Source organism: Anas platyrhynchos, chromosome 13, assembly GCF_047663525.1.
Source record: "Anas platyrhynchos isolate ZD024472 breed Pekin duck chromosome 13, IASCAAS_PekinDuck_T2T, whole genome shotgun sequence".
NCBI classification, from domain to species: domain Eukaryota; kingdom Metazoa; phylum Chordata; class Aves; order Anseriformes; family Anatidae; genus Anas; species Anas platyrhynchos.
Window position 1 is genome coordinate 21,939,720 of NC_092599.1, and position 17,288 is coordinate 21,957,007.

The 17,288-nt window shown below is 36.7% G+C and overlaps 1 protein-coding gene across 7 annotated transcripts in view; it reads right to left on the minus strand.

Annotated features, from left to right (window-relative positions):
* Positions 1–17,288, minus strand: part of ERC2 (ELKS/RAB6-interacting/CAST family member 2) — a 550,520-nt gene that overhangs the window by 399,064 nt on the left and 134,168 nt on the right. For all 7 annotated transcript variants that reach the window (XR_011812383.1, XR_011812382.1, XR_011812380.1 and 4 more), the window contains exons 5-6: positions 11,962–12,117; positions 5,596–5,763 (exon numbers count right to left, since the gene is read on the minus strand). Coding sequence is in view for 2 of the 7 variants with exons in the window: in XM_072044083.1 (XP_071900184.1) it covers positions 5,596–5,763; positions 11,962–12,117 (324 nt within the window). In the remaining 5 variants the exon portion in view is untranslated. The remainder of the gene's footprint in view (positions 1–5,595; positions 5,764–11,961; positions 12,118–17,288) is intronic.

Genomic DNA, 17,288 nt, shown 5'->3' on the forward strand with positions numbered 1-17,288 from the left:
CTCAATCTGGCTACTGCCGTTAAAGATAACAAAAAACGTTTTTATAAATACATCAACACAAAAAGGAGGACTAAGGAGAATCTCCATCCTTTACTGGATGCGTGGGGGAACTTAGTTACAAGAGATGAGGAAAAGGCAGAGGTGCTTAATGCCTTCTTTGCCTCAGTCTTTAGCGGCAATACCGGTTGTTCTCTGGATACCCAGTACCCTGAGCTGGTGGAAGGGGATGGGGAGCAGGATGTGGCCCTCACCATCCACGAAGAACTGGTTGGTGATCTGCTACGGCACTTGGATGTGCACAAGTCGATGGGTCCGGATGGGATCCACCCAAGGGTACTGAGAGAACTGGCAGAGGAGCTGGCCAAGCCCCTATCCATCATTTATCAACAGTCCTGGCTATCGGGGGAGGTCCCAGATGACTGGCGGCTAGCAAATGTGACGCCCATCTACAAGAAGGGCCGGAGGGCAGACCCGGGGAACTACAGGCCTGTCAGTTTGACCTCAGTGCCAGGGAAGCTCATGGAGCAGATCCTCTTGGGAGTCATCATGCGGCACTTGCAGGGCAAGCAGGCGATCAGGCCCAGTCAGCATGGGTTTATGAAAGGCAGGTCCTGCTTGACGAACCTGATCTCCTTCTATGACAAAGTGACGCACTGGGTGGATGAGGGAAAGGCTGTGGATGTGGTCTACCTTGACTTCAGCAAGGCTTTTGACACCGTCTCCCACAGCATTCTCCTCAAGAAACTGGCTGCTCTTGGCTTGGACTGGCGCACGCTTCGTTGGATTAGAAACTGGCTGGATAGCTGGGCCCAAAGATTCGTGGTAAATGGAGTCAAGTCCAGTTGGAGGCCAGTCACTAGTGGCGTTCCCCAGGGCTTGGTGCTGGGGCCGGTCCTCTTTAATATCTTCATCGATGATCTGGACGAGGGCATTGAGTGCACCCTCAGTAAGTTTGCAGATGACACCAAGCTAGGTGCGTGTGTCGATCTGCTCGAGGGTATGAAAGCTCTGCAGGAGGATCTGGATAGGCTGCACCGATGGGCTGAGGTCAACTGCATGAAGTTCAACAAGGCCAAGTGCCGGGTCCTGCACCTGGGGCGCAATAACCCCAAGCAGAGCTACAGGCTGGGAGATGAGTGGTTGGAGAGCTGCCAGGCAGAGAAGGACCTGGGAGTGATGGTGGACAGTCGGCTGAATATGAGCCAGCAGTGTGCTCAGGTGGCCAAGAAGGCCAACGGCATCCTGGCTTGTATCAGAAACAGCGTGACCAGCAGGGCTAGGGAGGTGATCGTCCCCCTGTACTCGGCTCTGGTGAGGCCGCACCTCGAGTACTGTGTTCAGTTTTGGGCCCCTCGCTACAAGAAGGACATCGAGGTGCTTGAGCGAGTCCAGAGAAGGGCGACGAAGCTGGTGAGGGGCTTGGAGAACAAGTCCTACGAGGAGCGGCTGAAGGAGCTGGGCTTGTTCAGCCTGGAGAAGAGGAGGCTCAGGGGCGACCTTATTGCTCTCTACAGGTACCTCAAAGGAGGCTGTAGTGAGGTGGGGGTTGGCCTGTTCTCCCACGTGCCTGGTGACAGCACGAGGGGGAATGGGCTTAAGTTGCGCCAGGGGAGTTTTAGGTTAGATGTTAGGAAGAACTTCTTTACTGAAAGGGTTGTTAGGCACTGGAACAGGCTGCCCAGGGAGGTGGTGGAGTCACCATCCCTGAAAGTCTTTAAAAGACGTTTAGATGTAGAGCTTAGGGATATGGTTTAGTGGGGACTGTTAGTGTTAGGTTAGACGTTGGACTCGATGATCTTGAGGTCTCTTCCAACCTAGAAACTCTGTGATTCTGTGATTCTGTAACATATTTCTGGAGACTATTGACTTAATCAGAGAGGTTCAACTCAAGCTGAGAATTCCCAGTCTAACGGTTTCACCACATTCTTCCCCTGTGCAGCCATCTTAAGTGGGAATGTTTTGTGTCTCTCTGCCTAGTCTTGCATAAATTCTGCCTTGCCATTTTTCAGCTGCCTCTTGTAATAGCCCACAGACACATGTTCAAATCCGTTTATATTTTTCATATATTCACCGCAGCCCTTTCTGCCATTTTTACTGCAAGCATTTCATATGGGATAGGGTTTTCACTTTTTCTTTTGTTTTCGCTGAAGGTGCAAGTAAAAATTACTGTATTTCTCCAGGCTCTTCCTACAGCCAAAGGAGAGAGACTGACACTTTTAGGGAGATTTATTCACAAATGTTTGAATAACTTGTACAAATTAGATTGCTAACTAGGTTAAATAAGTAGTTCATATTAAATGGCTAGTTAGATGAATTAAATTAAGGATTATACTACTGTGCACTCTTTATTCAAAGTCCATTCTTACAAAACTAATTCAATCTATTCAATAGAGGTGAAAATCAGGCTATCCACATATCTTCTGCAAGTCCCAGCATTACTTAATTCCAGAAACCCCCCTTCATTTTTAGCCTCCTGTTTAAACTTATAGCTGAAAAGCTTTGCAGCCTGAGACATACCTACACCAACTCTGAAGCCTTAAAATAATAAACAAAGGTGCTATTCTTTCATGGGAATTCATGCCTTGAGAAACCCATGGATATGAGTGTGCGTTATTTCTACCAGTATAATTTAAAATAAAGAACTTTTTCAAGAGATTTGAGACTCAACATATATCCATCAAAGTCCATAAAAGTAATAAAACATTCAGTGCAACCAACTTAAATGGATTAAAAAAATGAGATGCAATTACTATTGCCCAAAGTATAAACATCATTGAAGTGTGTCAAATCAGGTAAATTGCTGACATAACTTAAAGTTTAATACAGGTCATTTAAAGTCTCTGCCTCATAGGTAAAGGCTGCACATGAGAGCACACACTGTAATGCTATCTTTCCAAAAATAAAGAAAAGTTTTGAGGCAAGTGAAGTTATTTCCCATTTTAAATCTGCAATTAAATTTAAATCATTTGGTAAATCGTTTCAAATAAGGCCTACATCTATACACATATAAAACAAGTTCCAATTCAAGTCATATGTTGCTTGTAATGCATCTTGAAATGCATCATATCCCCAAATGAAGTCTGCTATTAACGCATTATTGAAAGGTGTTCATTTTCATGTCATCTCCCAGGAAAAAAAAAGTTACATTAATGTGTTTGACACCTCTGCCAAAATCCCCTTTTACCTGAACACAATTTCAGAAAATTTTAACTAAAATTACTTCCTATAAGAGGTGGACATCATCCCTACTTTTCCCAATTTCCTTTTAAAAATCTTAAAAAGAGAAAAGAACCTCAAAAAACTGTTGGATGATAAAATCATTAGTAAAACCTACTCGCAAAGCAGAGGACAGAAAACACCTAGACCTCTACGGGGTATGTGAAATAGTTTGCAGTGTTTCAGTTTCATCAATCTATGAGGTACTGTAATTACTAAATTCTAACAAGAAAATATATGAAATACAAAAAAATTCTGATGATTCAGTCACAGAAGTTCAGGCTCAATTGATTTACTGAGACAGTCTTAACTATCTAGAACCAAGATATACTGTGAGGACATTTATGAGATTTTTGGCTCGCTTTGTTTTTAAGCCTATCTTATCTCCAGTGACCACACAGTTTATAGTGTTATTTCATTCAGAAGTAAAACAAGGCTTGTCGTCAGAATTATTTGGATTATACAGAAATAAAGGTTAATTAAAGAAAATTATCATAACCAGGACCTTATACCTTACACCAGGACCTTACACTGATTGGAAACTACTATCTTTCAACATCCTATATCTTGACAGATTTTTTTTCCTTAAAACCTGGAACAATCTCATACTATTTGTATAAAACATCATAATCATTTGTAACATAAGTAACATATTAGACAAAACTAATGGAGTTCATTCTCTGCCATTATATAGTATTTCTCGTATGAAGCTATTTTTCTAATCATTCTAATGTTACTTTTTTGTTTAGTTTCCCCCAAAAGATTAACAACAAGCAAGCCCAATACAAATAATTATCTCCTGCACACCAACTGGCAGTTACAGATCATTTAAGTTCAATTGCTTTATGTAAAATATTGAAGCTAAACTGCCTTCTTATGCAGGAAACAGGAACAAGAGCATGGATACATGTCAGAAGCCAACTGGTTCTCCACTAGAACTACACAATCCCAGCAACCCATCATTGAGCGCATTGTAAATTGAGCTCTTTTTACTACTGTTCATCTGCCAGCACTGAGATTGTACTGTCTTGAATAATACTTGTCTAATAAAGACTTAGGAAATCAAACTAGTGGAGAGCCACTAGCATTCATCACTATTGTCAGCAGCATGACAGGTACTACAAACCCTGCAAAACAGATTTGCACAGCTGAAGATTTAAAATATGCAGTCTCCAGTACTCAAAAGCTAGACTGAAATCTGCCAGTGTTGCTAGCATTTTTATCGTTGTTCTCATTACGCTTACTTTAATGTTTTATATACATATATGCACATATATAGATGTTTGCTGGCCGGCCTTTTAAACAGAAGTCTCTTTTAAACAGAATCCCACGATTTCACCTGTATCTTCCAAATGTACAGACAGACAGTAAGACACAGCACACATGGATAATGAGAATCTCAGAAATATTGATTTCCTGCTTCCATGAGAATGATGAGCTTAAGCTAACTCCTTTTTTCTCCTAACACTTTGTTGGCCAGAAATCTGAGGCATCCTGTGAGACTCCCATTTACCAGAAATAATATAATTCTCTGAATAGAAAATATTTGCACATTATTTCACAGATGTTTGTGTTTTCTTGAAAAGGATACACACACTAAAAATAAAGTGAAAAAGCTATAACAAAAAGCAATCTAAATAGTATTGTGTGCTCCAAGTCTATTAAGGTTTTATTTGGTTGGTTGGTGTTTTTTTTCCCTTAAAAAATAAAAAAAATAAAAAACTGACAACCTTTTTAACCCTGGATTTATGGATTTACACATTCCATTAAGTGTAACAACCATCTCAATCTCATATTCTATTACACGTGCTTTTATGATCTGATTTTGTGGTTAGATAGCAAACTAATGCACTGGCCTGGTTTAAAGACCAAATTCACAATTTTTAAATAAATTAGAAATTAAATTGCATTAGAAAGGATTCACCACAGATTAGTATCAGGCAACCTTGTACAGACCCTTCAAAATACATCAGTAGCTTCACTCTTCACAGTAGAAATACACTGTAGAAAAGTATCACGCAGAGCAAGCAAAACTCAGTAAACGTAAAAAAACAAACAAAAAAAAAGGAATGAAATCACAACAATCAAGTCATTAGGGCTCAGCCCACCTTCCTCCGCCCTAAAGTTGAAGACAAAGAGAATTAGACAAAACTACGCTCTTAAAATGCACTCAAAGGTACTTGTTCAATTGTAGAATGAGATCTGGTGTGTTACCAAAATATATATATCAAATAGACTGACATTTAAAGGCTTTAAAATTATTTCACTATTCTTAAACAAATTATCCTCTACATAGGCTTGCAACAAACACATCATCCGTTTGACACACATAATTAACTAAACATTTATATTGCATTTTATGATTAGAAGATACCATACCTCTGTCTGAAGTATGGCAGCTCTCTGTTCTTTGGCAGTAAGTGACTCTTTAAGCACTTCAATGTGTTGCTTGCAATCTGAATTCTGATTGCTAAGGGTTTCAAGCTTAGTTTGTAAGGCAAGAAGTTCCGATTCTTTTTTTGAGAGTTCTTGCTTCAGTTGGTCAATCTGTAATGGGGCAAATAAAAGGTTAGATCATTAACGGCATTTTCAATTCATAGTTGGACCTGAAACCCGAATGGTGAGAATGACCAGAATATAATACAACTCAGACACCTCCTGTAAATTCTAGAAGAGAATTAAGATATGAACTTTTAACAGTCAAAACTTCCAGTGAGTTTCATGTATTTTCAAGGAACCTGTTTTTGATTGTCCTGCTCTTGTCAAAGTTAAAAAGGGAAACTCTGAAAGCTTAAACATGATGATTTGGCCTATAAATTCACACAGAATCACAGAATCACAGAATCACAGAATTTCTAGGTTGGAAGAGACCTCAAGATCATCGAGTCCAACGTCTAACCTAACACTAACAGTCCCCACTAAACCATATCCCTAAGCTCTACATCTAAACGTCTTTTAAAGACTTTCAGGGATGGTGACTCCACCACCTCCCTGGGCAGCCTGTTCCAGTGCCTAATAACCCTTTCAGTAAAGAAGTTCTTCCTAACATCTAACCTAAAACTCCCCTGGCGCAACTTAAGCCCATTCCCCCTCGTGCTGTCACCAGGCACGTGGGAGAACAGGCCAACCCCCACCTCACTACAGCCTCCTTTAAGGTATCTGCAGAGAGCGATAAGGTCGCCCCTAAGCCTCCTCTTCTATCTGTAGAGAGCCTCTCCCACTATCCCCACCTCCATTTTTAACTCTCTGGCATGGAATCCTCAGGCACTAGGAAAGTCAAGCCAAAGAGATTAGCTTAAGAGAGGTCTGGGGAAAATGTGGAAAAAGAGTTCCACAGAGTGAAAGGTCTATGGTATTTTTAAAAGCATATCCCTAGGGGAAATAGCAGAAACCCATTCACTAAGAAGGAGCTTCTGAATTCTGCAGGAGGTTCATCAGTAAATGACATGGAATTGTGATTATTCTTCCCTTTCTACAATGCTGAGTGTAAAGGGTGGCCACAGAATGTGAAAGTGTGGTGGATTTAGAAAATGAAATCCAAGCAAAGCACTGGACAATATACAGAGCAATGCTAAAGGATGGCGAATTAGGTGACATGTAACTATTCTTTTTAAAGTTCTGTGAAATAACACTGGTCACCAGAAGAGTTCAGATGTGTCATCTCATGAGGATTATTTGAAATAAAACTCCTCAGTGCATCTGCATAATTCAGAGAAGCCACATTTACTTGGAAAGTTTTTTTGTTGACTGTAAGGCCTAGACAGCTTTCTTTAAAATTCAAGTTTCAGTTCTGCAATTACCAAAGAAATCATAGACCAGCTTTTTCCATTCTCTTCCTTCATTTCCATCCCAACAGACATTGAGATGCGTAAGTCTAGAAGGGCTAGATAGAAGGTTAATCAAAAGTCTGCAAGAAAAAAAGAATGAATATATATATTCATATGTAATTATGTATATCCACAGGTTGATCCTACTCAACCACATCCTAAATATCCACATGCTAAAATATTTCACAGATTCCATACTGTATAGCAGAGTCACCAGAAATATATTTCTGGTGAGCAAACTATTTCTAGTTTGTTCAAAATTGCATTTTTCTACATTGTGTTTCCTTAAAAATTCACTAAATTATTTCTTTCAATGATGTGCAAAACAATACATGTATTCCTTATTTCCCTCTGTAAGTCTCAGTATGTCTGCCTACCTGGTTAACATATTTGGCCAACCACCCCTGAGCTACCATATAAAATCAAGAATCTATACTAGCACTATAAGCAATCACCTTCACAATCTGAAAATATTAAAATAAGAAAAGGAGCATACAAAAAAAAAAAAAAAAGTAAAGAAAATGTAAAAAGTGCTGTTAAGAAACTGCTAGAGAAGAACTTCTCTTGAAAGCAAACCACCTTCTTCCATTCCTTGCCAGAACATGTAAGCAGGTATGGAAACTGAGACAGAAACATATATGAAATGAACAATGGGAAAATTTGTCTACGATATATAAAGACAAAAATTAGATCTGCAACCAATCTGAATTACATCACATGCTTGATATGAGACCCATGTCAACATCGCAGAAAATTCTAAAAACTCTTCTCACTTTTTTCCATGACACAACCCACACCCTGAGAAAGAAACAACATCCCGCCCCCTCCTCCACCTACCCCACGCCCTCTCTCCCCCAAAAAAGAAGGTTGATTTTCACTGCAGGTATTTTCTTTGTGTTTCAGAAATAGAATCTGTTCCTTCGTTCTGACTACACCACATACAAATTGCCAGAAGTTTAAAAATGTGTTATAGCTCTCAAAAAATAGAATCTGTTCAATAATTATGCTTTTGGCTGGTGTTTTATTAAAATAAAGTATAAGGATGAAAATGTAATGAAACTTCAATTTAAAAAAATAAAGTATCAAAAATAACAAAGGCATAACAAAAAAACATGTTACTTTTAAAAATAAATTTTTTACTCCTGGGTAAATTTGCTTTCTAAAAGTTCTGAATAAGCTATTAGTGTGTAAAAAAATGCAACAGGGCCTGAAATAATGTTGTCTCAAACAGATGTACATACATTTTCACTTTGCTATATTTTAAGCGGTGCAGAAGACCAAGAGTCATGACCTTGGGACCTCAGTACAAAAAAAGAAAAAAAAAAAAAAGCAAGAACATTTTTGTACTTTATTAAGACTACAATGAAGATAACATAAAACTCTAAGTGCTATGGCATTCATAGAACTCTCTCCCCTGATTATGACCTTCCCATTTCATGCATGTAATTTGCCTGTCACCGCTTTTTCAACATTGCCCAAAATGATCTTGTTTCATCTCCTTAGCGAAAACCCCAGTTCCTTTGTCTTCTCAATGATTATCACTTCCTTCAATTTCAGTTCCTCGTATACTAGCATTTCAAGAAAACAATAATGATATTCCTTACATTATTATTTTTACATACAAAAATCTTACCTGACATTACAGGGAGAAAGAAAACACATGCAAAATAAATAAATAAATAAATAAATAAATAAAATCTGAACTTTTTCCCTGAATACTGCATAAGTTAAAAATAACGGGCTAAAAATTTAAGTCAATAATTCCATTAAATGAAACTATGCTGATTTATCTATCATAATAACTTAGTCTTATAGGACAAGTGATAACTGGTTTTTCAATTGAAGAAATTAAGTGAAGGAAGAACAGCAATGCAAGTGAGTTTGCTGCACTGAGTAGACTAAAAGTCTATCTGTAGGTTCTACAGTCTATACTGCGCTTTTTTCTTTTTCTTTTTTTTTTTTTAAAGGTTTTATAACATATCCAGACCTATCCACAAGAAATGCTGTTTTTTTCTTGTATATTCTTTTACAGGATCACCTAGAATTTGCATGCTTCCTTCAAATAGTGTAAAGATCTGTTACTCATGGATGTTAATTACAGAGAGCATTGTTATAGTTCACTTCAACTTAATCAATTCTTAAAATTCAACTTAACTCTGATTTGCTGAAGTGATACTGAATGATCACTATGTTTTCACACTCATTCTTGTAGATAACATGAAGGCTCTAATACTCAAAAGACTACTTGAATTCTAGAGTGAAAACTCTCACCTGTAAAATGCAGCAGTATTCTTTCAAGTATCTGGCTACTAACCAAAGAACAAAACCCAAACAGGGGAAGGAACATTGCAAAGCAGAAGTTAATTTTTTTTAAATGCATATCAATCCACATGCTTTCTTCAAGTTCTGATTAAGGATATTTGAAGTTTCATATCTCTTAGTCATGAAAAATTTAAGACTTGTTTTGACAACTTCCATATCACGTGAGCGATAACAATTTTTGTACTTTCAAATGGAGACCAAGGAGAGATACCATGAAGTTTTCTCATTTCTATAATTCTCCATTTCACAGCAAGTCAAAATTAAAGGCTATATGATTGTTAGCAGTGAATATTATTAAAAATTAAAAAAGGAACTCTTTCCAACATTCTCTGCATGCATGTGCAATAAATAATATTCTAAGTTGGCCTCCATTTAATGCCTTCCCTTTTACTTAAATCAAGAACAGATATATTTCAAGAATAAACATGAAGTATTAAGAGCTTTATAGCACCTAAGCTTGTTAACTGTGAGAAGAGTATTATTCTATTCTTTGCCATCAATCAGGACTTAAGTATCATAATTTATCAACAATCTCTGGTTCAACAGATCAAGTACAGTTAAGGCCAGTTTGCTGACAGCTACATAAATATTTTTCCACATTGGTGGAAAAGGTTCTGAGATAAAAATAGTATCTTCTGCTACAAATCTTAATTTTAAGCAGAAAGAAAGGACTGGTGAAAGAAAACAGACAACATTTCATCAGAATGTGATATTTACCAAAAATCAGAAGTATTGTGAAAAAACAATGGCATGTTTAATAGTCTTCTAATTCATCTGCTTTCTGTATCATAGAAATACAATGAACCTCTTCCTCTCAAACACCTTAGAATATAGTTACCATAATATTAGGCTTTACACAATATTTTTAAGCAATAGATTTGGCTTTAGGGTATTAGTTTTGTTGTAAATTACTATAACTGGATTGCTTAAAATTTAACCATGTTTAAATGGGCAAAACAATTTTCTTGACAATAATACCTCTTAAGAGCAAGTATCTTGTCAAGAAGAAGGGTCTACTACACACACAATAAAAACCTATGAAAATAAGAGAAGTCAAATTCTCTGGAAGGTGCTGTCTGTTTCATTCTCTGACCATAGACAAGCTGCATACTTTCCCAGAATGTTAGCCTGCCCAACTCTAAAAGGTTGACAATGCTATTTATCTACCTGATATTGCAAACTTTGTACTTTAACTGCAATATTGCTGAGTATCATTAATGTCAAGAGAAAGTGGTAGAAGCCACTTATCTCCTCCTCTTTTGCTTACATGACCACTAGAGAGGTAACACCAGCTCCTTCTCCAATTTTTCAGAGCTGCAAGTATACATTTCAGAAAAAAATGGATCAATCCATTTCAAGTCCCTAGAAAAAAAAAAAAAAAAAGTCCCATACAAAAAAAAAAAAAAAGAGTCTAAATATTATACAAAATTAAAGAAAAAAAAAAAGTAACTAGGATAGAAAGACTTAAGTGTGAGATTCATTAATAATCTTGACTACTAAAGGTTTTTGCCCAGATTTTATTCTTCCATTATGGTCACATTTTAATATTACTGCAAAAAGTGAGATAGCTGTTTTTTCCACTTCATGCTGTTGCTGCATTTTGCTCCCCATGTTAGTTTATCTTACAAGTTAAAAAAAAAATATATTTCCAAAACCTGAATTTTAAATGAGAATGGTAGCATCAGCTTCAGTCTCTGTATTTTTTTATTTCATTTTATATTTTAAACAAGTACCTAAAGTTATTAATTTATAATTTCATGAACAAAATGTTCAAGGCGAGTAGCTGGGAATAAACCACTACAAAAATGTAATATATAATGTAAATGTATATTTAATAGACTTTTAAGGTAATTAAAAAAAAAAAAATTAGAAAAGTAGTATTAGAACTCAAGAAAAGACTATTTGGAGAGAACTCATCTTTACCTAGAGAGCAATCAGGCAGGCTGAAATTAAAGGAGGTAAAAAAGTCCATCCAGAACAACAATTTAGGCATCAAGATTTACTTGTGATGAAGTTTAAAATAATGAACAAGAAGTTCTGCTTAGCAAGCCTGATACCAAGAAAATGTGTACTACACATTTATTATCTGCTTGCAGTCTACTTGGTTATCTATGTACAATGATTTGAAATGAAGAGGACACTGTCATTACAAAGTCATTAAATTGCAAGTCATTAAAATGCTAAAAACTTAAAATTTGGCATCAGCAGTCCTTACTGTAAAACTACTATGAAAACAAGAAAAGAAAAAGGCACAACTAAAACCATGCCAAAATGTTGCAAATCAAAATGATGAGATAATTCATTCAACATTAGAACACCGAACAGAAGAAAGAGAAAAGGGAACATTATATGAAGACTAAGGATTGCAGTTGTCTCCACGGAAGTATTGGAATATGCACTTTCTTACCTCTCTGAAGTTAAAATATAAATGAATTCTTATTTAATCAAAATGCTTCACTTCTCTATAGCTAGTGAGTACCACATAGCAGAGGTTTACCAATGACAGATATGCAGAGAGCTACTTCTGTTGAAAAAGGTCTAGTTAAAACTTTTGTTCACATTATTTAAACACCGTTAAGATATTAATAGACCTTACCTTATTTTTCATGAACTTTGAGTGACTCTTGTAAACTTCTATTTGTTTTATTTCTTCTTCTCGGTCTTCTGTATTCAGAACTCCATTTGTCTTTAACATCTGTATTTCATCTTCAAGATCTCTTATATTGCGCTCAAGTGAAGCTATTTTTGTATCCTGAATTATACAAAAAAGAGTATTGAAAAAGTATATGAAAGTTGTATATTAAGGCATAAAAATGTTTCTGTACCTGCAGAAACATCAAATAATAAGACAGCAAAAATAGGTAGTAAAAATACAGATAGCATATACACCATCATAAACCAAGAGTAATTCTATTGATATCGATTTAAAGAAACAGACTTTAACCAGCACCAAAAAAAAAAATGCAATGCTATGTTCTATAGCATTATATATATAGAACATTTTCTGGTCAAAATCCTCTCTATGTTCCTACATGGTTAGGAATGAAGGGAGAAGGAGAGATGCTCTATTTCCCATACATACATGATAACATACTTTGATTGCTCTCCTAACCACTTAGGTCTGGCTATTATTCCAAGCTCTTAATAACAAAGGATAAGTTCAGCCTAGAGAGACCAGTCCATCATCCCTTGAAGAAGACAAGCCACTTCATTATGTGACTGCCTAAGGCAGTTTCCAAGTTTGATCGGAGTTTATGCTTCTGTCTGCTGTCAGGGGAAAGAAAGGTTGTTTCCTCACATGCTTTTTCTCCAGCCACATCATTAAGAGGAGATTTAGCACTTTTTATTATGAGTTTCAAAAAAAATAAACAAACCCACAAATACACAACCACTCAAAACTTTTGTATCACAGACAATAGCTGCCATGTGTGCCAGCACAGCACTGACAATATCCAGTGTTTTTTTTTCCCCTTGTTGCCAGCCATTTTGAAATTGAATATATCTCTTCAGTGAGATTTAGAAAGATTTTTTTAAAAAACATGATTACACCAAGCAGAAGCAGAAGCAGAAGAAGACTGTGTCAGGGTTTACTTGCAAGAACTTAACCCATACAAATCCAGCAGACTTGAGAGATAGCATCCAATGGTTTTAAGACAACTGGCTGATGTCCTCACAAGGATGCTGTCTACCATCTTTGAAAAATCATGAAAACTGTGGGAAATTCCTGACAACAAGAGGAAGAAAAATGTTGCACAGGCTCATATCCTGAGAAGCATTCTTGGACAAGATTCATCATAAAGGAGAAGGTAATTGGGACAGTCAGTATGGATTTACCAAATGTAAATCATGCCTGACCAACCAAATTGCTGTTTTAGACAAAATTTTTAAGTTTGTGGATGTGGATGAAGAATTAATAGTGAATGCCATTTACATCAGCTTTAGCAAGGCATTGGACAGTTTCACAGAACATTCTTATATTCAGGTCAAGATGTTATGGTCTGGACAGGTGATCAAATAGCAAGATGAAAAAAAAAAGGTTGTATGATCAGGCTTAGAGGGTAATGTTCAATAGGTTCTATTCTACCTGGAAGCCAGTAACAAGAACACCATGGGGTCAAATTGGGACCTGTCCCATTAAGTATCTTTAACAGTGACCTGAAAGAGGTGACAAAGCACTTGCTCACAAGCCCTGTGGATGACACCAAGCTGGGAGACCAGTGAATATGCTCAATGGCAGGGCTGCCACCCAAAGGGATCTATAAAGAACCTATAAAGGTTGGATGGGTGGACAACCAGGAACCTTAGAAAATCAAACAAAAACAAATGCAAAGTCCTGTGCCTGGCAAGGAAGAACCCCTTGCAGCTATACTCGCCAGGGACTGACTGCCCTGGGAGCAGTTCTGCTGGAAAGGATTGGAGGATGCTGGTGGACACAGCAAGCCTAAGGAGCAAGCAATGTATGCTGGCAGCAAAGGCAGAAAGCAGTATCCTGGGCTGCATTAATATGAGCACAGACCCTAAGTAGATCAAGGAAAGACACATTTATTGGACTGTGCTTACAGTACTGCATCCAGTTTTATGCCATGCAGTACAAGACACTGATAAACTTGAGTAAGCTCAGCAGGGGGCCAAGGGGGCTGGAGTACTTGCCCTCAAAGAAGAGGCTGAGGAAACTGGGCTTGCTCAGCCTGGAGAAGAGAAGGCTTCAAGACAGGTGTAAAAACAGCCATCCAGTACAAGTATTACATTTTGAGAATAAGCATTTGAACAGTTTGCCCAGTGAAGTGTAGTCCATCCCTGGAGGTTTTCAAGATATGACATGATAAAACCCTGAGCATCTCTCTTCACCTGGGCTTTATACGGTCATGAGACAATTCTCAAATAGATATGAATTTCAAGGTGACAGAAAGAATTAATAACCAAATTAAAAAAAAAAAAAGTGTTTAAAAAAATCTAATTCCATTTATGCATATATTAAAAAAAAAAAAAAGTAAATCCTACATCACAGAAAATATCAGAAAATCACTATACTATGGCTATAGCAAGCAAGCAGGAAAACACAAACCTCTTTTAAAATGGATGAAAATTAGCATCAGGGTGAAAGCATGTTTCTTCACTGAAAGACCAAATGTTCATTAAACAGTTTTGTTCCATCACACAATCAGAGCCACAGTAACAAGTTTCTACTGATAGAGGTATGGGTGTAACAGTCCAATCATACACAGAGAATGGCTCTAAAATAAGCAACAGGGTAAGCACTTACTTACAACCATATAAAGTGGTCAAGAAATTTTTTCACACATCAGAATCCTGATAAATATGCTTAGCCAGCTCCTTCCCAGATAATTCAGAAGTCCAGAGCACAAAATAACACTTTAAAAAAAATCAGTCATAAGATGATGTGTGTGTGGAATAATACTTGTCAAATTTTGCATACTGCTAACATTGAAGAAACAGGAAAATATACATCTAGCTTGCTGCTGAATTCAGTCACTTGCATCAGACTTTGATATACTACTTTTTACTAGCAGATATGTTTCTGAGTTGTAAAACTATGCATATACACCATGCATCCTGTATGAAAAGCTTAAGTGTGCTTTTAATCCAGACAAGAGCTCAGTTTATCTGAAAAGACTTAAAACTTTTTGAGACAAAGGAATTTCAAGTAGAAGTTGAGGAGAGCTATCTTCCATGACAGCAAAAATACTTCAGGTTTATAGAGATAAAAACAATGCACTTTGAAGGGGAAGATCAAACCCCTTCATCTATTTTTACAAGATTCCAACTGCATCCCTTTTTGGAAAAGGACCTACAGTCAAAAAAATAAAAAAATGTCAGAACACAAAGGAAGCAAAAATAATTGTTGGAATATAAAACCTACTGCTGCTTATCTTTTACCTCACTAGCTGTTTGTTTTCTGGAAAATAACTGATACTGAAAATGTCGATGATGATCTTAATCAGCAGTTCATATTTTTATTTCTTGGAGGACATGTTCAAAGAGAAAGTATTCTTACCAAAAATTATTTAAAAACACCAAGGAGCTGACCAGGGATGCAAGGAATAAATAAAAATAAATGAATAAAACACACAAAGGTCTGGAAGATTTCCAATCATTTTTAAAGTAATATGCATGTATCTAATGTAATAATGGTATTGTTTGTTTGCCTGAATGATAAATTTTCAAGTTCTTATTTTAACATACAGGCAAAATGCAACTTTAATTAGTAGGTTAAGCATTAATAACATTTCCAATAGGATTAGAACACAAACGTTTCCTAAAATGTTTATTAATATTTGTCCAAGCAATCAGTGTTACTTATGCCATAGAGCAAGGCCATATGAGTAATCACACACACACACACACACACACACACACAAAAAAAAAAAAAAAAGTAATCTCTCTATTGAAAGCAAACAGCTTTCACATGAGAGAAAACAGACTTTTCTTTTTTCACAGGATAACTGTTCTATTCACAGAACATTTTAGAAAAATTATAAAAAAGTAAAGTAAAATTTTAGGCTGGAAAGAAAATAAAATGCAAGAACACTTATTACACTTTATCATTTGGATAAACTGCATGAAAATAAAATTACTGAAAAAGAAAAAATTAAAAGCTATCAGGCTGAGGTAGAACAATAAATACAGTGATTACTGAAGCTCTCACAGACACTGCAATCAAGCCAGGTTCTGCCATCAGACATCTTTTTAGAAGCTTTCTATTTCTGCTACTGAAGATAAAAGCAAAATTGAAGTTTCATTGCCCTTTAGAATGACTTTGCCCTACCTAAATTAATACTTACTTACATGACTTGTTATGACATATCATCTGGGAGTAGTCTTCATCAAATCTCTCCAGATAAGTCTTTAAGAGTCCATTTTCTATTGTTTGATTTTTTTTCTTATACACCATATTTACATTTTACACATTTGCAAATATAATATGGCAGAAATCATTCAAAACACATTAGCCTGTTTCACTCTTTTGAAGGTTTATGCATCAGAGAATAACATCTAAGCTTTATGAAAAATATAAAACAAAGTAAATAAAATGCTTCCAAAATTTATCACAAGTTTGAGTTCTCAAAGGACATGTTTATTTTCAATCAGATCTCTGTGTACTGTGATTAGAGCTGTGTACACTAGTTTTCCTATCTCCAGAAAAAAAAAAAAATGGCACTGTCAGTTCAGTATTAACTTCTTATTGGAACATAATCTAGAAATTGAGAGAAAAAAAAATGAAAACTAAAATCTGTTTTAGAATCAAAAATATCAGTGATAAGTCCGGAGAGGAGCCAGACTTCACCTTCAATGGCTGTTCAAGGTGTCAAAGGTACCAATTCCTACGTATGAACAATACAGGACTGATAATTCTGCAAATACACCAGACAGGCAGCTGGCTTGCCCAGCAAACCTGTAAGTTTCCTGTCTGGACAGCTACTAGAAAGCAAGGAAGGTGGTAGCTCAAACTTAATACAGACAGCCTGGAGCTCCCATTGGGTTCTGTGACGGGTGGATTTAGGTTGGCTTACAGGATAGGTGGAATGTCTCATAACTTTGCTTTCACTGAAAGTTTTGACAGAGTAGGCACATTCCCATAAACTCTTCTGATTCTGCTGAATCAGCATTTTCCCACAGAAAATTTCCGTTGGAAGCTTTTCAACCAGCTCTTGTTGTGGCACGGGGTCTGGCAATCCTTCAGAAACTGAAATAGGAACAGATCCTTTATTTCCTTCAAACCACTAAGACTTATCTTCATTAGCAGCATTCACTAAGTGGGTCTGTGTAGAATCACTAAGAAGATTCCTTTGCAGCACTATGAAGGAAGAAGCTTAGTATTAAGTCGTACTAATAAACATCTGCATTCTACAACAATGCAGCTTTTCTGCAGTTTTCGTGTCAGGCCCTCTGTATCTCTGGTAA